Source organism: Gobio gobio (assembly GCF_949357685.1).
Source record: "Gobio gobio genome assembly, chromosome: 6".
In the NCBI taxonomy this organism is placed as follows: domain Eukaryota; kingdom Metazoa; phylum Chordata; class Actinopteri; order Cypriniformes; family Gobionidae; genus Gobio; species Gobio gobio.
Genome location: NC_137102.1, coordinates 41,602,065 through 41,627,646, shown reverse-complemented (window position 1 = coordinate 41,627,646; position 25,582 = coordinate 41,602,065). Strand labels below are relative to the sequence as shown.

The 25,582-nt window shown below is 37.8% G+C and overlaps 2 protein-coding genes across 4 annotated transcripts; both read right to left on the bottom strand.

The window, feature by feature from the left end:
• Positions 1 to 10: 10 nt before the first annotated feature.
• On the bottom strand, positions 11 to 11,574 carry sec62 (SEC62 homolog, preprotein translocation factor). Its single transcript, XM_079818708.1, has 8 exons — positions 11,501 to 11,574; positions 4,761 to 4,869; positions 4,537 to 4,642; positions 3,823 to 4,030; positions 3,641 to 3,736; positions 2,374 to 2,434; positions 2,178 to 2,297; positions 11 to 2,080 (listed from the first exon to the last, which is right to left on the bottom strand). Exons 1-8 carry the CDS (start codon positions 11,534 to 11,536, stop codon positions 1,596 to 1,598), a joined length of 1,221 nt encoding a protein of 406 aa, XP_079674834.1. The 5' UTR covers positions 11,537 to 11,574; the 3' UTR covers positions 11 to 1,595.
• A 3,067-nt stretch (positions 11,575 to 14,641) lies between these two features.
• samd7 (sterile alpha motif domain containing 7) lies at positions 14,642 to 24,258 on the bottom strand. 3 transcript variants are annotated; one of them, XM_079818695.1, is made up of 11 exons: positions 23,957 to 24,194; positions 23,679 to 23,790; positions 20,876 to 20,948; positions 19,628 to 19,749; positions 19,367 to 19,490; positions 18,911 to 19,035; positions 18,745 to 18,823; positions 17,904 to 18,589; positions 16,123 to 16,244; positions 15,921 to 16,031; positions 14,642 to 15,401 (listed from the first exon to the last, which is right to left on the bottom strand). In XM_079818695.1, exons 4-11 carry the CDS (start codon positions 19,728 to 19,730, stop codon positions 15,165 to 15,167), a joined length of 1,587 nt encoding a protein of 528 aa, XP_079674821.1. In that variant the 5' UTR covers positions 19,731 to 19,749; positions 20,876 to 20,948; positions 23,679 to 23,790; positions 23,957 to 24,194; the 3' UTR covers positions 14,642 to 15,164. The 3 variants fall into 3 exon arrangements, with proteins under 3 accessions (XP_079674821.1, XP_079674820.1, XP_079674822.1); XM_079818694.1 differs by having other exon boundaries at positions 14,778 to 15,401; positions 23,679 to 23,878; positions 23,957 to 24,258; XM_079818696.1 differs by having other exon boundaries at positions 14,778 to 15,401; positions 23,679 to 23,718; positions 23,957 to 24,226.
• Between the last annotated feature and the right edge of the window lie 1,324 nt (positions 24,259 to 25,582).

Genomic DNA, 25,582 nt, shown 5'->3' with positions numbered 1-25,582 from the left:
ATTTTTTATTGCAATGAAAGGATACAGATACAGTTTGACAGATACTTAAATTATTCTCCAGATATTGCAAAAAGACAATCCTCGACATTGATCCAAATACAGACAAATTAGTTTGTTGATGCTGACCACATAAAAAAAAAAAAGATATTTTATTTTTTTTATAAATGATAAATTTTTTACATGACAGACACAATGTCAAATGAAACTTCCTGCCAATAATTAAAAAAAAAAAAAATTCATCTGGGGATATCAGCATCATTCTCTCTCTCAAAGATAACGGTTCCATAGAAAGTAAAAACAAATGTCTTTAGTTGCACGTTGTGTCATGCCCAGTCTATCCAGGTCGTCAAAATCAATGACAGAATATTGAAAACACTACAGGAACACTAAGTGTGACCCCTCTGGGTTTTGACTGACAAGATCATCTACTTACAGACGTGGTTAAAGATTCACACATTTGAAGAGACGTTCACTCGGGCATGAGGGCTTTCCCTGCTCCTCGTGAACTCGAGGACCATGAATTTTGAGGAATGCTTTTAACAAGGGTTTTCAGTTGAACAATATACTGTAGGAAAAACACCTTTGCAGCCTCTTGTCTTGTGTGCATTTGAGAACCAGTAGAAGTCGGATGTTTTCTCCATTCTAATTTCAATAAATGGTCCAGAAACAATCTTTCTGAAGTCCTCAGCAGTGAAAACATAATTGGTGGGTTTAGTATTAGTACAAAATGCAGTGAAATGAACAACCTGTGTGTCTGACATTATAAAATAGAGTACAGTTCCTGCTGAACCTGAACTGCTGGCATGAACATCTCTGGTAGATTTATAGAATCCATATATAAATGATACATTTGTATTTTCTCTCTTAAATATCATCCTCAGTATGAGTCAAAGAAACAGCTAATGTAAAATAATACTCTAGCCAATAGTATGCAATTCTACGGAAAGATAGTAATGGACCTTGGCCCTGTTAAAATGCAAACTAACAAACTGTTTTGGACCACAGCCGCTCGGGGAAGTACGATTTGTCAACCTCGGACTTTGAACACCAGATGGGAGAAACAGTGGCTACGCAGAACGGATGTGATTGGCTCTAGAGGACATACTGTACGAGCTACGGCGTGACGTGTTTGAACTCTACTTATCTGCAAGTTGGTCATAATTTTAACGTACATGAAAAAAAAGCATTAATATCCCACATCATTTGGCACAAATGTGGATGTAGTTTCCCCTTCTGAACGCAGTCGACCTCACAAGACTCAAATGGAGTTTGGTTTTAAATGACTGCCTACCACAGTCAAGGATACTGCTCCCATTTTTTAACTTCTCCGTTTCCGTTAACAAGGACTATTTCTCATTAGGGTCACAAAACGTGATTGCAGAAATGTATGAAGCAGACCGTGTGTCAAGTGCACAAAAATACCATTGTCATCATCGTAGCCGTTTCCTGCTCTCGTTTAATCTTTAAGCCTGTCTGTTTTCACAGAGGAAGATCTCAACCTGAACAGAAATGGGAAACATCTTCTGAACATGACAGAAGTACGTCAGCAGGTCCACATGGAGCATGGGAGTATGTGTGCGGTGTGAGGAAAACGTTTATGTCTGAACAGTCAAGGGCTTTGTCTCGCTTTCCTCTTCTTCGTCTTCTTCCTCCTCCTCCTCCTCTGTATGCTGCTCCAGCTCTTCTCTGGTGATCATTTCAAAGTCGTTGCCGTTGCTGTGCTGCGAACCTTCGTCCTCTCGTCTGTCACTGTCTGTGTCCGACTGACGCTCTGCTCCAGCTTCTTCGCTCCCCTCCATTTCTTTATTCTCCTCTTCATCTTCTTCCTCCTCGCCGTCTTTCTTCTCGCTGTCCGATTTATCCTCGCTGTCTGATTTCTGCGCTTTGCTCGAATCCGTGCCCTTGTCAGATTTCTCGCTGTTGGATTTCTTGGAGCTGGAGCGGGGACCCTTGTACTCGTGCGTATAGAGGGGCCGGAAAGAGTCGATAAAGCCCACGTCGGCTGTCAAGTTTGGTAGAAACCAGAAGTGATGACGGCCACCGGTCACCAGCCAGATGATCAGGAACAAGATGCACCGAGCTGAACGAAAGGGAAAAGAAGGAATAAAAGGATGAGAAAAGACGTCACTTGAAATCGGTGGACGATATCAAATTGCAACTAAGTCGTGAAGTCGTACCAACAGCCAGTAGTAGAATGCTGGCGACGAAGCATCCTGCCGCCACGCTCAGGTAATACACGCCGACTCTCATCTCAGCAGGCCACAGAGGGAACAGAGTGGCTGCGATGACGGCAATGACTGCAAACACACACAACGCTCTGAATCAGTGCTGGAGCCAGTCAAACGACAGACACTGTAGAAGAAGAGATCCTACCTAGAATCAATCCCATGGCAAAGGTTTTAAAGTGGACTGGATCGTAAACCCAAAAATAAACCTGTAGGGAAGACAAATGTTTTAACTTCTTAATTAGAACAACAACAAAACACAGAAGTAAACATGAAGAATCTATAACAGTATATTAGAATTTTTTGGTATAATATTTTAATAATCAAAACATATGTTATACAAGCATATAATTAGGGCTGTCAGCGTTAACGCATGCGATTCATTTAAAGTCCTTAATGCGTCAAAATAATTTAACGCAATTAATGCAAATAAATTACAGAAGTGCGTGAAGCTGCGTCATTAACATCATTTTGGTCATGCAGTCAGATGATGTTAGAAGTCAGGAGTTTATCACAATCACACCGAGCATCTACAGCACCTGTACCCTGGGAAGAGGACATTTCCATTCCAACTCTTTAACCCAATTCTGCTTCTGTTTGTGATCAGGCCATTTAAAGCCGTTAAACTCCGGGAAAGTGATCCAGTAATTGAATTCATTCTGATGGTCCAAAACAGCGCTAGTGTATACATATCAGAGAGAATAGAGACTCGCATTGCGTTTCTAGTGAATTATTCATTTCAGTGTGTGCTTTGCTTTAAAGCACGAGCTCTGTCGTACTCTGCAATTTTGTTCTGAAGAGCGCAATTTTATTGACGCACAGGAGTCGTACAGTAAGCGTGCGAGTGTCTGATGCACAAACAACAAACTATGTGTGCGCGCTCTCGATCACTGATCGCACGCTGCATTCATCTACAGCAGTGTTTCTCAAAATTTTTCTGCCATTCCCCACTTTGGAGGTAGTGAAGGGTTCTGAGCCCCACCTGTCCCCAACCGCCCCAACAAAGTTAATACTTAATACTACAATACTCAAAACTAGGCGGCATGACAGTAGATGAGTTGTTTGAGGAACAATTTGGAGACATCTGAAAAAAATTAACAGTCAAGCTCCAGTGCTGAAATCAATAACGGACCCTTTCTCAATACCAAATACCACATGTATTGAACAATATTTAAATGAACAATTATAAAAGTATAAGTAGTATTTGTGAGGAAATCTCATTTAAACAATAATGACGATGTGCGAAATGCTGTGCTATATGGTGAATAAATCAAGGCTGAAGGGCGTTGTTAGGCATGACGAGCATAGCAGACAATTCAATTGTTAACTGCAAATGACAATTCATCGTCAAGCAAAATGTACAATATTTACAAGCATCTGTTAGATACGATTTTCTGAATGCTACTCATCCTGACCTCACTGCCATCCAAGAACAGTTGGTCCTCATGAGGTTCCAGCTTGAACTTCTTTTTCACATCCTTCTTCTTCTTTGGAGATCCTGGACTGTCATCCTGAACATACAGAAATAAGCCTTCAAAATGAGATTCATGATATGCACATGTAACAGAATTCATCCTCTCAGATGTCCTAGTCATACATTTTTTTCCTTCTTTGTGTCCGCAGCCTCAGAATCCTTCTTTTTGTCTTTGTCTTTTTTGCTCTTTTTCTCCTCTTCCTTGCCGCTGTCACTTTTAGCCTTCTCCTTTTCTTTTTCTTTCTCTTTTTCCTTCTCTTTCTTTACATCTTTCTCTGGCTTCTTCTTCATCACTTTCAGGGCTCGGTGGAAAAACTGCTTCTTTAGGAGCCTGTGAATAATAAGAATAGTTATTAATGGCAAATTAATGGTTGACTGATTCAGATTTCTTTTCACGTTTTCAAATACAGATACCAAGGGAGCATACTAATGGCGATGTATCATAATAAAATATAGTGAAGTCAAATGAGATGTACACAAAATTATGGAACTGAAGTGTTGAACAAGACATTTGTGACTTAAAATATTCAGGGGAAAAAAAGTAGTTAATCAAAAGTAAAGATATTTGCTACAAAAAAGAAAATGTCATTCCACACAAATGTTTTCAATATTGATAATCAAAAATGTTTCTAATATGCCAACTCGGCATTCTGTGATAATATTTCACAATATTACTGTATTTGTGATCAAATAAATGCAACCTGAGTGAACATAAGAGACTACATGATCTTTAGCTTAGATATCTCAACTAGTTATTTAGTTAAACAGCGTTGTAAAATCAAAAACCAATAAAATCCCACTCTGCATCATAAAATGTGAGAAAAAGACTAGGTTTACCTGTTGCAGTAGTCCACCACCGACTCTCTGGTTGTGAACAAAGCTTCCTCACCCTTCTTTGCTTTGGCCCACTTTGAATCCAGCAGACAGTCGACTGCTTTAGAGGCTGATGAGCAAAAAACAAACACTTGGTTTAATAAAAGGCAAAAAAAAAAATGTATTAAAAGAAACCTTGATATAAACCCTATGCAGAGGGAACAGAAGACAGGAATGAGTGCACTGACCGACAAAGTAATCCACTCGATGTCCCATCATGTTGGTGGATTTGGAGGGGCAGTTAAAGCGCAGGTACTTGGCCACCGCCTTCTCCTCCTTGGTAGGTTCACTGACCTCCTGAAAAAAGTGAGATCAAAGATTGTAAAGACTTGATAAAACTGGTCTGCTGAAGTTGCAATCAGATCACATTAAATATACTGCTATGCAGTCGAAGGTACAATATATAGATTCAGTACCATATTGGTTATCAGCTGAAATTTTTTATTTTTTAATTTAATACCATCAGTCAGTCAATCTTGATAAACTATTATTCAAAAGTTTATGGTCAATATGATTTGAAAAGATATTAATACTTATCTTAAAAATATATTCAACATTTAAGATATTTAAAATTGTACACATTTATTTTACAAATAAATGCTACTTTTTAAAACGTTCTATTCATCAAATAATCCTGAAATAAATGTATCTACGTTTCAACAAAAAATATCAAACCATTAACAATATTGATCATAAGACACTGATGACTGGAGTAATGACCACAGGAATAAATTATATTTTAAAATATTAAAATAGAAAATTAATAATATAAATTTAAATTATATTACGGTTTTTACTTTATTTTGATCAAATAAATGCAGCCTTGGGAAGCATAGACTTCTTTCAAAACATTATTAGAAATCTTACCTACCCCAAACTATTCAACGGTAGTAGCATGCATATTTTACACTAGTAATTTAATAACACTGTTAAATGTTACCTTTAGCTAATTGATGTAATGCCGACATTCGCCTCTGAAACTATTTGTTTTGTTTTAATTTTCATTACTTCAGACAATCGGCCAAAACTTGAAAATATATATTTTTTAATAATCAAAGTTGTAATATCAAGAATCAAGAATAGCACTTAACATTCTATTCATTTTTCTGTCTGTCTAATTTATTTATAAAAAAAAAAAAAAAAAAATTCCTGTGTGTTGTGTTAGATTAACTGAGACTTGTTACAGCACTTGCATACTGTAGCCTCTGACTGTTGTAGTTGCTTCTATTGCTCTCATTTGTAAGTCGCTTTGGATAAAAGCGTCTGCTAAATGACTAAATGTAAATGTAATGTAATATGTCCCTATTATGTAGTAGGGCTGTCAAAATTGCTCAAAAATGACGTTCGAATATTCCCTCTAAAAAAAGCACGAATATTCGAACTATTCGAACATCTGGTTGCACATTTTATCAATGACGCGCATTACGTCAATAACAGGACAAATGAATACAAAGAGACATAACTACTTATATAGGTGTTCTATTTAAGTTTAAACATATTTGACAACGTATTACCTTCACACAAACAAGTAAATCAACTAATGGCTAAGACCGCAGACATCACTCTCTCTCGCCCTCACCCTCTCTGCGCATAACGGTTTAAATGAACACACACACATTTTGAGAGCTGATCAAGAGTTTTGTGCAAGCAATCTAAAGTCGCGACTCTTGTCCCAAATATAGCAGGCTTTATTCAGTGACTGAAACAAATATTAATATAAGTTTTACAGCATATTATTGAACGCTCCGAGCGAGCTGTGCTGTGGTAAACATGGAACTTTTCCTTGACATGAAACGGTAAATAATCAAACCAGTGGAAGCAGTGCATTTATCCTTCATTCATGCAATATCTATTCAGTCAGTTCCCCGGTTCCATTGCTTGACAGAACTCCATGAAGCCCCATCCACGACACTGATCGCTCTCACGTCCTTACAAATGAACAAAATTAATTTCTCCGTTATGGCCTCTTGTCGTGTTGCAGACAAAGAGCTTGTGGCGGGCGATGCAAAGTAAGGGTGGTCCAGTTTGCACATACAAATTAGTTGCTTATATTTACAAAACGAGCCTACAAAAGCATAAAAAAGCCCGTTTAATAAAGAAAAGTTCACGAAACTAAGTGAAAACTCACTAAAGTGTTTAGTGAAATTAGGAAACATTTAGATATCATAAATTGAGTTGTATAAGTTAACGTTACATTTCTACATACATTTTGTTCTCATGTCACAAGTAATATCAAGGTTTATTTTGATCTGTTTTACATGATTCTTTTGTAGTGTGGTTTTCGGTGAAGTGTAAATAAATATCGTCACCTGTGTTGTTAGCCCACTTCTTCTTGACGCTTTTTCCTGATAGTTTATAGAACAATTACTCCGAGTCGCCATCTGTCGTTTCAAAGAAAAGCACAACGGCGAGCGCGTCAAGTATAAACAAACATGTCGTCCGTTTGGGGAGGAGCGCGCGCAGTCAGCGGAGGCTCGCGCTGCGGAGACAGGCCAAAGTATACAAGGCTTCAGGCACGCTAGCTCGCCCACTCGCAAAGTAGACATCCACACCTCTACTACCGCGGGCGTTTTTTCCCCCACATTTTTTTTATTTATTCGAATATTAATTTTCACCTTCGAAATTCGTTTTTTAAAAACTATTCGAATATATATTCGAATTTAGAATATTCGTTGACAGCCCTATTATGTAGAGCATAATTCTGGACCAATGACACTTGAGACACCATGGGAGAGGACTTAGATACTAAACCAAGATCCATAGTACCAGAAACGACAAAAAGCTGGTTTGTTCCTTTGGCTACAGCCCTTAATTCCAGTGAAAAATGACATTCAGGAGAATTTAGGATAACAGCAGTGCAGGAATCCAGCTAACCCTCCTGAAAAAGCTTTGAAATTAACCTCCCGCACTGGCAGCAGGACCCTCGTCGGTCATGGACTCAATGAATGTGAACTAATTAAAAGCCTCAGCACAACACACACTGATGTGCTGTGCTCTGTAATCCATACACTGAAATTACCATCTCCATTCAGACAGAGTCCTCACTGACCTGCTTTATTAAACTAAAGATCATTACTTGTGTGACCACACTATACAAAAAAACCCTTACAAATCCAGGCTATAGAGACATCATTCATATAAGTAATGAATGATTACCAGGCATAACTATACTCTTAAGCCTGAGGTCTTAGTATGAGAGTGTGTTTAGGGCTCCACAATCCTTCGGTCATTCATACTCTATTTGGTCAGAATGTCTCCTACATGACTCAATGAAAACCATATAAACATTGTACTTTTGTCTGGGAGTTACTGGTATCTTGCCTGGGGGGTATTCCAGAAAGCAGGTTGTGTTACATACCTGTGTATGTTTAAGACTAAGTAAGCAGATAACCTAAACTTTCGGTTCCAAAAACGGAGGTCACTTTCAGGGTAAGCAGCCATAGCAACTCCCTCTCAGAACATAACCTGCTCCGGAGCTGTACTCACATGAACTGATTTAAATATGTTTTTAGTACATTAATGGATCTTGAGAGAGGAAATGTCATTGCTGGCTATGCAGGCCTCACTGAGCCATCAGATTTCAACAAAAATATCTTAATTTCTGTTCCGAAGATGAACGGAGGTCTTACGGGTCAGGAACGGCATGAGGGTGAGTAATAAATGACATTATTTTCATTTTTGGGTGAACTAACCCTTTAACCTTGCTTTCTGGAATACCCCACAAATATTCCCTAGCCAAATGTTTACTGATGCACTTTGGTCGATCGGATTACATGTGTGGACGAAGCTAAATACAGGAGTAAAAGGGGTCTAAAGCGTTTTGAGCTTGTCCACTTTTGACCACTTCCAGAGGTGGTCGAAAACGCATTTCACCTGATTGCCTTCTCATGTGGTCGAATGTGTTCGAACAGCCACAAAAGACTACGTACTCCCTGCCTAATGCGTAAACATTATGGGAAGTGCACTAGCCAGACAGAATTTAAACTGTCGGTTTGAAGATGAAAAAAGTACCAAGCACAATGTTCTCACCATTCCTGATTTCTAACACGTGCTTTGGCGTAATCTTGCGGCTGTCAAAGAAGAAACCAAAGCTGATGCTCCCCATGTTTTCTGTCGTCTCTGGGCATGTTTGTATGTAAATACGGAAACTTCCGGTTAACTTCCGTGTGTTGAGTGTGCGGTCGACTACTTCCTGTAGGTCGTGTTGTTGTAGTGGAGATTTTTCCGGAGTCGATAGTTTTGAGTAGACATAGACAAAGTTTCAATATGAGCGGATTTCGGGTTAAAAGAGAGGCGGTTGGCGTATCAACACGTGAAAAAGACCACACTCCATTGTTGTGTATCAAAACCTGCTGCTATAGTCTCGCTGCTATAGCAATGCCGCGAACCGGAAATGGTCGACCGAACACTCAAAGTGGCGGAAGTAGAACTCCTTAAGCCTAGTTTAGACTGCACGATTTTCAAACTCGTCGGATCACAGTTCTTTTCACACTGCATGACTACCTTTGCTGGCATTCAGTCACTGCTGTGTTCACACTGCAAGAAGGATCGGCAACAGGGGGTTTCACACTGAATGACTGTACAAGCGGAAAAATCGCCGACAGCTCTGTCCCGTCCGCAAACTACGTTTCACAAGCAAACACACGCAAGAAGTGAGAAGGAAACAACGCAAGATCACACGTCCGTTAGACCGGAGTTCTCGCGGGAGACTGGAATTGTTAATAAAAAATATAGACTGCAGTTCAGAAACTTGCTATCCAAATTGTCTGTGCGCTGATTTGCAGGAAAAAGGAGAAAAATAAAAAAGATTATGGTGGAGGAAATGGTTGGGGACACAAAGGGAGCAAGGATCGTGTTCTGCAAAGAGAGTTTGAGGTATATAAATAATTTTATAATTTTCCAAATATCTCACGGGCGTCGGTGACTCATGAGTAACTTAAATGTTGACAGAATTTGTCTTTTTTGGGGGGGGGAAATTACTCTTTAATTGACTACAAGGAAGTATAAATGTGGCGATGATGCAATCGTTGAGAAGTTATGCATACATGAGGGTGAGTAAATGATGACAGACTTTTTTTTGGGTGAACTTCTCTGTAACAGTCTAATTGGCATCTTGACAGTGAAAAACATTCAGGGGTACTTTGTTTTAGCTTGGAAACCTTTCAAGTCTAAAGATTTGATTTAGCGTTTCTTATTGATTGTTAATAAGTAAAAGTAATGCAGGATTTCTCCTCTATCACTCAGAGTGGGAATGCCATTTTAATTTACTGGGCCTTTACGGTGGTACTTTTAATCAGCAAGGACACATTAAATTGATCAAAAATTACTGTGAAGACATTTATAATATTAGTTATATTACAAAAGATTTCTGTTTAAAATAAATGCTGTTTTTTTTAAACAAAATGCTGTTGTTTCAACGAAAATATTAAACAGCACAACAGTTTTCAACTGATAAAAATAACTGTTTCCTGAGCCTTAAATCAGCATATTAAATGATTTCTGAAGGATCATGTGACACTGACTGAAGACTGGAGTAATGATGATGAAAATTCAGCTTCACCATCACACGAATACATTACATGTTTATGCACTGAAAGAAAACTGACCAGCAATGACAGTGGATTTCAACCTGTTGCATAAGAGCAAACACCAACACACAGGGAGGATCACGAAGAGTGACTCTCTTATCAAGACAACACGTCATTACTCGAAAACGCCACTGTTCTTTTCCATAACCTCACATTTATTACAGGAGCACACACTGTGTTTTGAAGCCAAATGAGCTAACAACCTAGATAATGTTTTTTTTTTTGTTGTGATGATAAACACATTCTGACCATAGGATTCTGACTATGACCAAAAATGTTGTCTAAGTTAGTAGCACACTAGCCCACAGAGTTTCACAGACAAGCCTTAAGCCTAGTCCTAGAATTAAATGCATGTTTGAGCTGTTTTAACTTGAAGCAACATTGTTTTATTTAAAGAAATTAGTAATGTTTTACTCCAAGGCACATTGATAAAAGCTACTTAAATGTCCTAATTTAACTAAGGCCTAATCCTGACTTGATCTAAGCCCTGTCTGTGAAACCAGGCCTTGGTTTTAAGTCAGTGGCAGATCCACATAATGCAGCTCTTGCATTTGATTGGCATATTGAGGATGCTACACACATTTTAATGATGGAGGATGGCTTCAGAGGGATAATTCACCCAAAAAATATGCATTTTCTCTTGGAAAATGAAATATTAGGTAAAATGTTATGGAATGACAGTCACGGTTCACTTTTAATGCAGTAAATGGTGAATGAGGCATCCTGCCTAAGTCCGTGTTTACGGTATTCAACGCAGAAATAAAGTCAAATGAGTCTGAAAAAACATGTTGGTGAGTAACTTAAATGTTGACAGAATTTGTCTTTTTTTTGGGGGGGGGGGGGGATTACTCTTTAATTGACTACAAGGAAGTATAAATGTGGCGATGATGCAATCGTTGAGAAGTTATGCATATTATGGACGATGTTTGGTCAAATTCGTGAAGCATATGAGACAGCAGCTGGTTAATAAGAACAGCCTGCAAACCGAGCAGTCTGTGCCGAGCTAAGATGGCCAACTCCATCAGCTGTGCCACCAGACACACACTCTTCACAGGGGAGAGACATTAAAATCAGGTTACGCTCATATCAAATCCATCGATTAAGTGTATAGATGTTTAGATACCTGCCAAGCGATACATTACATTACCGAAGCGAGGGGCAAAAATTGCGCCAACACTGATAAATAATCCACCTCCCATAAATGAGAGCGCTGCAAAAATAACGGTTCAATGTACAGCTGTACGTTATGTCGAACAAAACACTAACTCGAGAAACGATACAATGTCAAACAGAGATCTAAGATTGAGCATCTGATAGCTAATGTTACGTGAATTTGGTACCTGAATTCGCTTCTTGTGTCTCCTGCGCTCCGCCATGATTTCTAACTTCTGGGTTCCCTTGACGTGGTCACGAACAGAGTGGGGAGGGAGATCTCGCGATATTTCGAAAAGCCCGTGATCAGTCACTTCTTCGTTTGGCAGATTAAAATCTGAATGAATGAATACTGCCATCTGAAGTGCAGGTGAGGCACATGAAGTGTTACACAAAGTATTACGGGGCGGGGGCGTTTAGGGGGATCTGATCCCCCGAGTAAAGGCTTCAAAGAAAGTAGTGTATCCGTGATATGAAACTTTAACAGTAAATATGAAAATACAGTTCTACATATCTAGCTCTGATTGATTTTACATCATAATTTTGACCACCCCTGAAATGGGCCATACCATTAACATTACCTGCGCAACTGCGCATGCTCATTCAGGGACGTGCATTTAATTAGTGCATGGATGGACGAAGAAATGTTTAAAATAGGGTGACCAAACGTCCTGTTTTACCAGGACATGTCCTGTTTTCAAGTCCTGTCCTGGCCCTAATATAAAAATGTTCTTTCCATACAGAGGGGGCATACTTTAAATTTATTGAAATGAATAAGGAATCTTTGAGTAAACTTTGAATATCATTTGAGTATCTCCTTGCCCAGGCTTGCCGGGCTGAGTGTCCTTGTTTTCGATAATCAAAATATGGTCACAGTTTAAAATGCATAGCTAGGCTATACACAGTTCAGTTGAATGTTATCATTTTCCCTCTTTAATGCTGTTCAACTTTTAGCACGAAGCATACTGCTTGCTGAAAATATCTAGCCTGATGTTGTCATACTCTAGTCAGAATATTGTGTGACACTGTTCCATTGCAGGTCTCTGCAGGATAGTAATAGGAGTTACTAGATCAGTGGACGAGGCTATAAACAGAGGGCGTTTTTCACTGCGTTACCTGATTTGCCCACGTCACTGTGGGTAGGGTTTAGGGGTGGGGTCGGGTGAAGGGGATAATTTTCATTGCATGGTTTATAAACACCCATGAGTTTGAAAACACCTACAAATTTAGAAACGCCCACTTTTGTTCCGCAGACACCTCATACTCCTCCATTGGGCTGTGATTATGAGGCGAGGTGTGTTTCAATCGGTTTAAATGATCGAATCAGGAAAGAGAATGCATCTGCACTCAATTGGATAGACCTACAATCAGATCAACGGCGACACATAGTTGTTGACAGAACTCAACTGCAGTGCACGCACGCTAAAAGAAGTAGAAGAAGAAGATGAGTGTAAACGATCTTTGCCGGTGTTGTAAAAAAGAATTTAAGGATACACGCAGTACTTACCAACACGATCATAATTTTTGAGAGAAATAGTAAAGGTGAGTGCATATATGAAGAAGTTCTCCGTTTAGGATTAGAACAAATTCAACCCAAGCGCTCTTTGGTGATGTTACTGTTGATCATCTGTCAATCATCGTATAAAGCCCATCCTGACAATTTGATTGGTCCGAACAGCTCTGGTTCCAGCATAGTTGCTCCACTAAGGTAGCCTAGAAATCTAGACGCACCCTAGCGGCAGCAAATATAATTTGCCAGGGCGTCTAGCAACTCTCCGTTGGCTTACGAGCATGAAAAACCAAACTCTAGTCAGGCCAATCACATCGTGTATAGAGTCAGTGGGCGGGCTTAATATAATGACAGCAGAGTTGCGGCGGTTCTGTTTGCTACTTGAAAACAAAGAAGCTGGCGAACAGCGGTCTTTCAAATCGTCTTTGGCCGCGACTCTGGAAGACTTGGAGTCAAGCTTTTCTTTGAGAAAAGATCAAAGTATGGCAAAAAAGGAAGATGTGATCTGAGTTTTGCCGACCGTATATGGCAAAAGTTGAATCTATCAACTAGCTCCGCTTCTTCGTTGCTCTGTTTGGTTGTAGCGCTATCCTATTGCGTGCAGAGGGAATTTGAAAGACAGCTGTTCATCCCGTGCCTCGAATTGAGCCTTGCCAAAGGTGTGTTCCATCAAGATGTTGGGTCTGGCTTGTCAAGCTACCACAAGAATCAAGTCCAAACCGAACTTCCCGACCTCAAATGTTGTGGGCGGGGCTAAGTTCAGCTGGCATCCAGGCGTACTTGATCCAGGCTAGAAAATATCCATAACTTAAAGCTGCTGTTCCAGATTTACAACAAATAAATAATGAGAATGTACAACATGAATCCATTTTCCAAACCGTGTTTTTGTCTTACCCTGAATCATTATGGGACACTTATAATAAGTGTTTATATTGGGACTATTTCAGACCCGTCTGGTAGGAACCGCTGCGGAGGAGCTCAGTCCCTGCGTGACTCGCCATAGACATAAACAGAGAAGTAGCTCCGGCTGCAATGTTCTTCCGCAAGACGCATGCAGTTCTGTTTATTAACCACTAGAGCGCAAAAAGTTACGGACTGCAGCTTTAACACTGAAACGGGAGAATTGAGTTGAGTCTGTCAAAAAGTTGACAAAAAGCCACAATTTTGTTGTGAGAACTAGATGATAAAGTATTATCTATAATAAAATGAACACATCCTTTAATGTTTCTTAAATGTTTGACACCTAAGAAGAAACATTTGAGGGTTATTAAAGTTAATTAAACTTTTAATAAAAATGACTCTTGTTATCTGAAATAAAATCCTAAAATATGTTTTGAAAATAAATAAACTTGTTGCCTTTGCAGCTAGCTTAAATAAAACGTTTCTCATTTTATTTAGTTTAACTTGATATTTAAAACTAAAATAAAACTATATAGACATAAAAAAACAAACAAAATAAACATAACAATTACTATAATTAAAAAAGATTTAAAAAACTAAAACTCAAAATATTACCAAAACTATATAGTATATCAAAGATAGGCCTACTAAAGTAACACTAAAATGTGAACCCACAACACTAAGGGAAAGACAATAAATAACGTTTTATAAGTAAATTTTTTCCTTCGGTTTTTGCAAATATTCTTGAGTTGACTGCATTAATAAATCTATCAACCATTCAGCTCTGTTATTAAACAAATACTAATATATATATATATATATATATATATATATATATATATATATATATAGATATATATATATATGATTAATAACTACAAAACTAGCTCGCCCCTTAGAGTAACAGCTTAAGTAGGCTACAATGGATTTGATGTTTATTTATAATCACAAAAATTTAGACTCAGACATAATGTATTTTCATTTGTTGAAAAAGAAGAGTATAGATTGTGCATTTGTGAAAAATGCTGTAACATACCAATTTAACCAAACAAATACCAAAGGAATAATTATGTTTTATTTAGTTCATAGCAAACAACACATGACAATAGAGAATGACTCAAGTTTGAAGTAAAAACCAAAATAGAATTTTACAATAATAATAAAAAAATGAGCAAAATGGTTTGTAATTGATTTACTAAATTATTATATTACAAAATATAATATATGTAGAAAAATCCAGCATTCAGTCTATTAACTCTGTTGGAGACCTATTGCATTACACAAATCATAATTTATGCATGATGAATATTTAAAAATATATGATTTCTGTATTCATAGAAATTTCAGTTTCTGTTTACCTTACGCATTAGGTGTCAAAACAGTAAAGGACTTGGAGGTAAAAAAAAGAAAAGAAAAAAGAAGTCCAATATAGTTGAGCTCTTTCAGGTGGTCTCGCTCATCTGGGTCGGTGAGGGATTATCAGCTTCACTTACAGGCTCCGTAGATTTAAGAGCCTCTGTGTCTCTGGGGCTGCTGAGCAGCTCCACGCTGTTGCAGTTGAGGGGGGAGCTGATGTCTGATGATCTGTCCCCACTTTTCTCAGGTGGAGGCTGCAGGCCAGAGACAGGCAGGGGCAAGTTCATCATGTTGTAGAACATGTTACCCATCCTTCGGGACAACTAAAAAGAGAGCACAATAACCTGAATAAGAAGAGATAGAACTAATTCTTTAATAATCTTTAACAATGATCCATTGGAGGATAGAAAGAACCCTTAATTTCACCATGAAATCAATGGAATATTGCAGTTTTTATTATAAATGATTTTCTGTGCACGTAAAAAAAAAATAAAAATCATAATCTTTAATCAAATAACCCCTCTCTCTTTGAGCAACAGCTCTTCTCTTCTCTGATGACGCATTTACTGGTGTGACCACCAATAGCAAACCACAACCCTGCAATTAATTCCCCATGGACAAGCCCCGCCCTACATTTGTTCTTGTTTGGGAAGCAGTTTTGCTCGGATATACATCAGAACAGGGAAGAAAAGACTATTGCATCTTCTGTTTCATGCCAACTTTAAAATAATCAGTCATATATGTTTACAGTTTATTTCACTTGAATTTTCTCAATACTCTTAATAATTAACCTGCTTATTGGGATTTTATAGAGAATTGTCCTTTTGAAACATTGTAAATACCTGGGATCGTATCTTGAGCGCCGGCCCAAGCTTTAGCCCAAGTGTATCCAGGAGGTGCTCCTCTGTAAGAAGAGGTAACGTCTCTCCATCAATCATGTGGTCTTTGAATGTCTGCAGCGGATGACACACAAAAGAATGAGATTGAAAAACCACTTTAAAAATATTAATTGCATTTTGTCATTTTACATTTCTATTAGGCTACCTGTGCATATTCAGCGCAGCTCGGCATTTCACTGATGAAGTTGAAGACGTCATCAACTGTCCATTTGCGAATATCTGGTAATGAAGACATCTCTTCTCCATTAAGAAACATATTAGGAGGTCCTAGTTGAAAACAAATGAATAGGTAACATTATCTATAATGCGTCATCATCATCTTAATACAGTGCATCTGGAAAGTATTCTCAGCGCTTCACTTTTTACACATTTTGTTATGTTACAGCCTTATTACAAAAATGGATTACATTTTTAAAACAATTGTTCTACAATCAATACCCCATAATGACAACGTGAAAGAAGTTTGTTTGAAATCTTTGCAAATTTATAAAAAAATAAAAAAATAAAATCACGTACATATTCACAGCCTTTGCTCAATACTTTGTTAAAGCACCTTTGGCGCCAATTACGGTCTCAAATCTTTTTGAGTATGATGCTGCAAGCTTGCCACACCTATTTTTGGGCAGTTTCTCCCATTCTTCTTTGTTTCATCAGACCAGAGATTTTTTTTCTCATGGTCTGAGAGTCCTTCAGGTGCCTTTTGGCAAACTCCAGATGGCCTTTTACTGAGGAATGACTTCCGTCTGGCCACTCTACCATTCATGCCTGATTGGTGGAGTGCTGCAGAGATGGTTGTTCTTCTGGAAGGTTCTCCTCTCTCAACAGAGAAACGCTGGAGCTCTGTCAGAGAGGGTTGGTCATCTCCCTGACTAAGGCCCTTCTCCCCCGATCGCTCAGTTTGGCCGGATGGCCAGCTCTAGGAAAAGTCCTGGTGGTTCCAAACTTCTTCCATTTCCACTGTGCTCATTGGGACCTTCAATGCTGCAGAATTTATTCCCTTCCCCAGATCTGTGCCTTGATACAATCCTGTCTCGGAGGTCTACAGACAATTCCTTGGACTTCATGGCTTTGTTTGTGCTCTGACATGCACTGATAACTGTGGGACCTTATATAGACAGGTGTGTGCCTTTCCAAATCATGTCCAATCAACTGAATTTACCACATGTGGACTCCAATCAAGTTGTAGAAACATCTCAAGGATGATCGGTGGAAACAGGATGCACCTGAGCTCAATTTTGAGTGTCATGGCAAAGGCTGTGAATACTTATGTACATGTGTTTTTTTCGCTTTTTATTTTTAATACATTTTCAAAGATTTCAAACAAACGTCTTTCACATTGCCATTATGGGGTATTGTTTGTAGAATTCTGAGGAAAATAATGAATTTAATCCATTTTGGATTAAGGCTGTAACATAACAAAATGCGGAAAAAGTGAAGCACTGTGAATACTTTCCGGATGCTCTGTATGTCATAAGTGAAATGTATATTGGCTCACAAAACATGCCTAACAAACAGATAAACACCAGTGTTATTATTGTTAACTAAAACGATTAAAATGTTTTCTTTAATTTAAATAAAAGCTAAAAATGTAATAAATACAAAATATTAGATGAAAAAACTAACTAAACAACATAGATTTAAAAAAAAATATTTCTTTAGTTTTAAAATGTAGTATTTCAACTACATTAGTTAAATAGTTTAAGTTGAAGTACTAAATTCTAAAACTAAAGAAATATGAAAAACAAAGATAAAAGCACATAACAAAATTACTAAAACTTTATGTAAAATTAAACTGAAAATATTAAAATATAAGCTCATTTAAAATATGAATAAATATTATAATAGTATATAGCCTAAATAATACTAAAATAACACTGCTAAACACAAGAAATGCATTTAAAAAAAGGGGGGAACTAACAAACACACCAAGTGGTAGAAGTCCATTTCCTGGCACGGGGAGCATGTAGGGCATCCCTGTGAGTTGGCCAGTGGCAGATGGGTACAGAAACTTGTCCTGGAAAGCCGAGCAAGCGTTGGAAATGTCTTTATCACTGGTAGCATTGCAGTTGGTGACTTCTGCACAACCCTCCTGTCCACTAATACATGCCTTGCGAATGCCTGGCTCTCCTTCCTTAAAACTTTTCCTACCGCTGGCTGAAGACAGCTCTGTTTCTACTTTGGTTTGGTGTGGTTTGCTGGTGGTGGCCTCACTGCTCATTTCACCTTTCCCTTCAATTTCCTTCTCCTCCCCCGATGCACCTCCTGGACTTTGCTCGATGTTCTTCTCTTCTGATTGGCCTTTGGGGAGTGTGATGTTGCTGTCTGAGCTCTTATGATTGGTGGTCCTCCTGCCTGTCCTGCGTCCTCGCTCCCTTTGCAGTGTGCTGATTGGTGGGTAAGGGCTTGACATGAGGAGACTGTTAGCGTGCAGGTCTTCAAGTGTGGTGCGGTGGACGAATACATCATGACCATCCGGGAGTCGCTGGCGGCCCCTGAAGGCCATTGGATTGGGTTGGATGCCCTGGTACATCATGGGATTCTCCATACCAATAAGACCCTTTTGGTGGGCGTTCTCCAACTCTTTTTGGTGCAGAATAGCATTCATCTCCATCCTCATTTAAAAAACAAAAACAAAAAAAATACATTTATTGATTACATTTATTAATAGCTTTGTATTGTACTCTACAAAATAGATTTGTATTGTATTCATCCTTTTTAATCCAATTTAATACTGTTTTACATGGCAGGCAAATACACAGAAACTTACCTGGCTATGTTCTGTTTGTGAATTAACTCTTGTCGTCTGGCAACCGTCTCCATAGTTTCAGTAGGAAGGAAGCCGTAACCTGGAAATTAAAAAATGTATAAAATTAGATTGCTCAATGAGCGTCCCTGATTCTCTAATATTAAACTGTATGTAATCCCATTCCAACCTGTGCCAGGGAATCCCCTGCCTTGAATAACATTGGAGTTTGGGGGCAGAGGTGGGCCGAGGTGGGCACCCATATGGATTTGTCTACCATCAGCTGATACCATCTCAGTGGGAGGCACCAGTTCTCTGCAGATAAAGAGGATTAATTCATCATTAAAGTCCAGCTTACATATTGTTTGACTTTATTCTGTTGTCTAATTTATTTATATTTTCTTCATTGTGTTGTAATTCTATTACTGTTCAATTTTATTCCTATTCCCATTTTTTGTATATTGCTTATGTTTCTTGTTTATGCTCTTTTTATGCAGTAGCCTACTTTTAATGTACTTTAAATTTGCACTCATGATTATTGCACTCTGCTTGAACTGAGTACAATAATAGCTGAAATGGTCTAAATCTTAGTATAAGAGATTATATTTTACTGTCTTGCTAGTTTTTGGAGTTCATTCGAACAAACCTCTCCATGAAGCGGGGATCAAACTGTGAGGGAACACCCTGCAGTCTCTGCTGACCCTGAGCCAAGATCTGTGGAGCCATGGCCATCTGGTTCCTCATCATGAGCTCCTGCCTTTGCCGCAACTCTGTTTCACACGCAGGGTAACAGATGAAGGTGTCAATATAGTATTAGCTCTTTCTTAGCAAACATTTCTTCAAGATTGTGATCAGCTTTAGTTAAAAGTGTTTCATAGGCAGTGCCACTTCCTTGACAGACTCTCACCTCCAGCAGACATTCCATTGACCAGTCGGTACCAGTGTTTCTCATCTAGGGCGCCTTGCTCTCCCAGCGCTGTTATCTTCCTTAGCTGTTCACGTGGGGTCATGACACTGCCTCCTCCTTGACTGTAACAAACATACACATTCTCTAAATAGTACACATACATAAAAAAATAAAAAAATAAAAACACTGCATTTTGGTTATCAACATTCTTCAAAATATATTCTTTCGTGTTCAACAGAAGAAAGAAATGCATAGGCTACATGTTTGAAACTACATGAGGGTGAGTAAAGGACAGAATTTAAATTTTTGGATGGCCTATCCCTTTAAGTAACTTGCAACACACAGTAGTGGGGGTCAAACGATTCAGTGATTTTGAATGAATTGATTGAATAAACAATTCACTTACACTCTAAAAAAATAGGGGAACCTTTTTTAGTGCTATATAGCACCAATTTTGGTGCTTCAGTGGTTCTTCAGCGGTTCTTCAGAGGTTCTTCACCGGTTCTTTGACTAAGGTGCTATATAGCACCTCTGAAGAACCGCTGAAGAACCACTGAAGCACCAAAATTGGTGCTATATAGCACTAAAAAAGGTTCCCCTATGATTACGAGCCTTTTTTTTTTAGAGTGTAGAGGCCATTATTAGAAAGTGTTTTTGCATTATATTGTGCTGCTTTTCCATTCTTTTCTACAGTATGTAAACATGCGCTAGGCGGTTTTAAAAACGCTGCTCAAATTAAAAGTTGAACTTTAAAAAAACAAGAGCTTATGGGGATTTCCACTGATCTGCGTCGTGAGTTCTTAACCACTAAAATGTGTTCTGTGTGAATTGCCCCTTAGGACTACTCATAGACCCTTGTTGAATGAATCAGTGTTTTGAACGAATCATTCATAAAGACTGTCACTTGTCGCCACCTACTGACTCAACAATGTAAGCTGCAGAAAAATCCCCACCATTGATGTACAGACTGTCTGGAACGTATGGAACATTATGTACTTGGCACGATGTATGGTCTATTCACAGTCACTGAAATAGCACCGAGTCATAGTATTCACACACAACTGATCCCATCTCTTGAAGGCTCATAAAGCAAAACTTTTATATTAAGCTATCTAACAGACCTACTAATGATTTTCTTTTTTTAGACAGGACAGTGAACAACACACATTTAAGATTCAATAAAAACATTCCAAGAACTCAAACATCAATGTTATAAAGAATATAAATGTGATGTAAAAAGTAGCCTACCTGTTCACTTCTCCTGTGCTTTTTCTTCACTCACTCAGGTGTAAGATATTTCTGTAACGTCGCTCCTTTTAGGCTGATATTGAGAAACAAAAGTGAAAATGATAGGCTGTAACACATTTGTCAACACCTTTGTTCCTCAGTTTGAGATTTCCAGTTAAAATGATTAGCTTGTTTAGTACACTCTAAAAAATGCTGGTTTAAAAATAACCCAATTTGGGTTGAAAATGGACTAACCCAGCAATTGGGTTGTTTTAACCCAGCGATTGGGTTGTTTAAACCCAGCGATTGGGTTGTTTTAAGCAAACATTTAACCCAACCGCTGGGTTAAAACAACCCAATTGCTGAGTTAAAACAACCTAATTGCTGGGTTAGTCCATTTTCAACCCAATTTGGGTTATTTTTAACCCAGCATTTTTTAGAGTGTAGTGTAACCAGTAGTTGGGATTTCCTCCTGTTATTTTCTATGTAGTACAGCCAAACATCCAGGGCTATAACATTAATATTATATTATATTATATTATATTATATTATATTATATTATATTATATTATATTATATTATATTATATTATATTATTATATTATATTATATTATATTATATTATATTATATTATATTATATTATATTATATTATGTTATATTATATTTAGTCCTGGACAATCGATTAATTGCATCCAAAATAAAATTTAATGTTTACATAATATGTGTGTGTACTGTGTATAATTATTGTAAATACACATTCCTTCATGTATAAATATTTGCATGTATATAATGTATATATGGAATGTCTGCTGGAGGTGAGAGTCTGTCAAGGAAGTGGCACTGCCTATGAAACACTTTTAACTAAAGCTGATCACATATATATACATAAATATATTTTTTTATATATAAATATACCATATTTTTCTTAAATATATGAATGAGTGTGTATTTATACATAATAATTATACACAGTACACACATATATTATGTAATCATGAACTTTTATTTTGGATGCGATTAATCGTGATAAATTGATTGCCCAGGACTAATTATATTAATTATATTATATTATATTAAATTGTTGATTGTCATAGGCTTATTAAAGTGAAGTGTCTATTTCTCAATCTGCAAGAATTTCTTTACTGGAATAATAACACGGTCTAGATAATTCTATTCAGATCTTAATTCTTGGATAATTCTCCTATATTCTGCATGGGACTGCCTCTGTGCGTATTACCCGTTATGAGGAGCCGTTCTAATCTGAGTCCAGTAATCCTCCTGTTAGTCCAGCAGTCTGCCTGCTACATCTGCTGACCTGCATGCACGCAGTCCTGCTGTCAGCCAACCCCCAAACTACCTTCAGGGCCCCTATTCCCCCCTCAGATCCTATTAGCTAAGTACTGACTATACAGCATTTTAAAGGGATGTGTTGGAGGTAATCCCAGAGTTTAGAGTTTTACCCTCAGCAAACCTTGCCTGTAAGCATACTGGACAATACACCCTAAGTGCTAAGCCTATTAGCCTCCATTAGCCCCAGAGATGTCCTAAAAACACCTTGGAGATAAATCTGGGATACAATCGGTTTATGTGTTAAATGTGGTGCAGGCAGACACAACGTCAACAGTGTTAAAACCCTGCCTGATGCACAGAAGCGTATGTGTATTATAGAATTATGATGATGATATTTATTATCTATATTTATTATTTACGTGCATATTTATGTAGAATTCATTTGAGAACTTTTATCAAAATGCACCTTACTTTTAAATATTACCCCCGAAATATTAATTTGTATAGTTTGAAAATACATAGACATAGGTGCATGTTGATAAACTGTATCGATTGCTAATTTTGGACAATCTTTTTAATTTAAATATGACCCCCTTTTGGAACAATAAATATATTATTCCATCACTTGTCACACATGCGACAAGTGATGCCATATCCAAGTCACAGATTTGAACTAGATGGATTTGCTTGTGACTAATCTCATTAAAGGAATAAATTAAGGGAAAACTGCTGACGACTTAAATCAAGCCTTGTATTTGGGTAGGTCATAGATGATAATCATCTGCTCTAATGTACTTCCTTTGTACGATCAGGGCACACAGTAATTACAATGGTGAACAGAAGCGACAAGGATATAAACACTAACTAAAGAGATAAATGTGATGTTAACATGTAAAGCAGGGGTCTCCAAACTCGGTCCTGGAGGGCCGCCGTCCTGCAGAGTTTATCTCCAACTGCAAATGAACACACATGAACCAGCTAATCAAGGTCTTACACGGTCCTAGTAAGACACTGATTAGCTGGTTCAGGTGTGTTTAATTGGGGTTGGAGCTAAACTCTGCAGGACAGCGGCCCTCCAGGGGACCCCTGATGTAAAGGAATAGAGGTTAAGGTTCAAATTAATTGCATGTTCTAGTCAAGTCAAGTCACCATATAGCGCTTTATACATTACAGATTGTTTCAAAGCAGTTTTACAGTGAAGCAACTCTTAAAAGTCAACTGTCATTTCAAGATTTAAAGTTCATCAATAATGGAATGAGATCAATTGAGCTATAAATCAAATCTATGTAGAAAAAAAGTGATGTTATCATATACTAATGATGTTCTATTCTATATGTTAAAATATACTGTGCTATGAAAATGTGGTGCACCGTTGCAATGGATCTACAGTGAAATGAACATGTTTAAAACACAGTCTAAATCATGAACCTTACATTACAGGTTAAAAATATACAGTATAAACTGTATAAAAACAGCAAGTATAGTGGAAGGAAAGGTGAAGTTATAAAGACAGACTGGACATTAGACTCACCTCTGAATGTCTGCCAGAAAAAAGGGAATCTGTCCAGGATCTCAGTCAGGAAGTAAGTATCAATACATTCCAAACAAGAAAAATGATTCCAAAATGAGCACGAGACCTGAAGCTACAACAAGTCCACAACTTTTAGCACTGTCAAGACTCCGGTCCTGCCGCAGATGCCTTGGCCAACAAGTGCCAGCTCCTTGTCTTAACTAAAAAAGACCTTTAATTACAGATTCAAGTTATCTCTATTAGCTTGGCTTTATCTGCCTGCTTAAGCCCCCCCTTACCTGACATCACTATGATCTCTCGTCCAACTGCATGCGGGACACTCTGCTGAAATGTAATTAAGAGCACTGCCTAAGCACAGTGGCTAAACCTCTTTCAACATTTACCTCAGTAATCCCCTGTTAGCACTTTAAGACAGAGGGTAAGATACCTAAATGCCCAGCTTCCTTTTCCATGGAAAAGACAGTCAATTGAAATCAAGCATGTGCCTGTGCTTTTCAAGTGCAACTCATATTAATCATTCTCACAGTGTTAATCAGACTATATCGGGTGGCGTTATTTGGGCCCCTGCCCTCCTGGCTATGCTGTGGACGATCATGTGCTCAGACTTGTTAATCTGACAGTTTGTGCTCACCACCCGCTTACAGCATCGTCTGCAGTTCCCAGACTTATATTTTTTAACACTGAGAGGATCAGGGAGAATTAGTACAGGGATAGGTGTGCGCACAATTGGGCGGCATATGAGCGTTTTGCAGGAAAACAGATTCTTGGGGAGATGCAGAGATTGGCGGCAAGTGTTCGCCTCCCGCGGGGATAAGCTGACAGAGGGTTGATAAAGCTGTTTTGCTGGTTATTATAAATGGCCCCACACACCACCTCCTGTGCTATGCAGAGCTTCGAAAGAAATGATTAAACAAATGCTCGTGAAGCTGCAGGAATCTCAAGTGCTTATTGATGACATTAGTATAGTATTTCATCAAATAGCATTAGAACTTGAGGCCTTGTAAATTACAATATAGACTATATAAAGGTTAGGGGTCATTCATTGAAGTGAAGACATTTATAATGTTACAAAGATTTCTGTTTCAAATAAATGCTGTTCTTTTGAACTTACTGTTCATTAAAGATTCCTGAAAACCACATGACAGTGTCCACAAAAATATTAAGCAGCACAACTGTTTTCAGCACTGATAATAAGAAATGTTTTCGAGCAGCAGATCAGCATAATAGAATGATTTCTGAAGGATCATGTGACACTGAAGATTGGAGTAATGATGCTGAAAATTCAACTTTGCCATCAGAAGAAATTAAATTTTTTAAATATTTTTAAAAAGTAAACAGTTATTTTAAATTGTAATTATATTATATTTTACAGAATTTTTTTATTTATTAATTCAGCCTTGGTGAGAGTAAGAGACATTACAACATCTTACCGACCCCAAGCTTTTGAACAGAAGTCTATGAAAAACATGAGAAGTTTTATTCACCATATATGCAGTTCTGTGTAATATATTTATAAAATATATTTTGACCGTTTGAATTCAAAACAAAAATCAGATAAATAAAAAAGAGACAAATTTAAACATTCATCTTAATGTTAAAAGTCGTTCACACAGGTTTGACTACACACATAATTTTACATACAATGTCTACAAAGAAAATTCTGAACGAACTATAGATCTAATAGTATAATTTTTACACTGTCTCGACTCTCATTGGATCAAAGTAAAAAAATAATAATAAAAAAAAAACCTGGTTACAAGTAATCGATTTACTTTTTTCTAGGGCTGTCAAAAGATTAATCGCGATTAATCTCATCCAAAATAAAAGTTTGTGTTTACATAATATATGTGTGTGTACTGTGTATAATTATTATTTATATATAAAAACACACACAAGCATTTATA

Excerpts from the sequence above, each read along its gene's own strand:
- sec62 (XM_079818708.1), bottom strand. The coding sequence starts at position 11,536 with ATGGCGGAGCGCAGGAGACACAAGAAGCGAATTCAG. Across the intron at positions 4,031-4,536 it reads GTGGTGGACTACTGCAACAG|GCTCCTAAAGAAGCAGTTTT; the intron begins GTAAACCTAGTC and ends TATTATTCACAG. Across the intron at positions 2,298-2,373 it reads TGCCATGGGATTGATTCTAG|TCATTGCCGTCATCGCAGCC; the intron begins GTAGGATCTCTT and ends GTGTGTTTGCAG.
- samd7 (XM_079818694.1), bottom strand. The coding sequence starts at position 19,730 with ATGACCCCACGTGAACAGCTAAGGAAGATAACAGCGCTGGGAGAGCAA. Across the intron at positions 19,036-19,366 it reads GATCCCCGCTTCATGGAGAG|AGAACTGGTGCCTCCCACTG; the intron begins GTTTGTTCGAAT and ends CTTTATCTGCAG. Across the intron at positions 18,590-18,744 it reads CACAAACAGAACATAGCCAG|GATGGAGATGAATGCTATTC; the intron begins GTAAGTTTCTGT and ends TTTTTAAATGAG.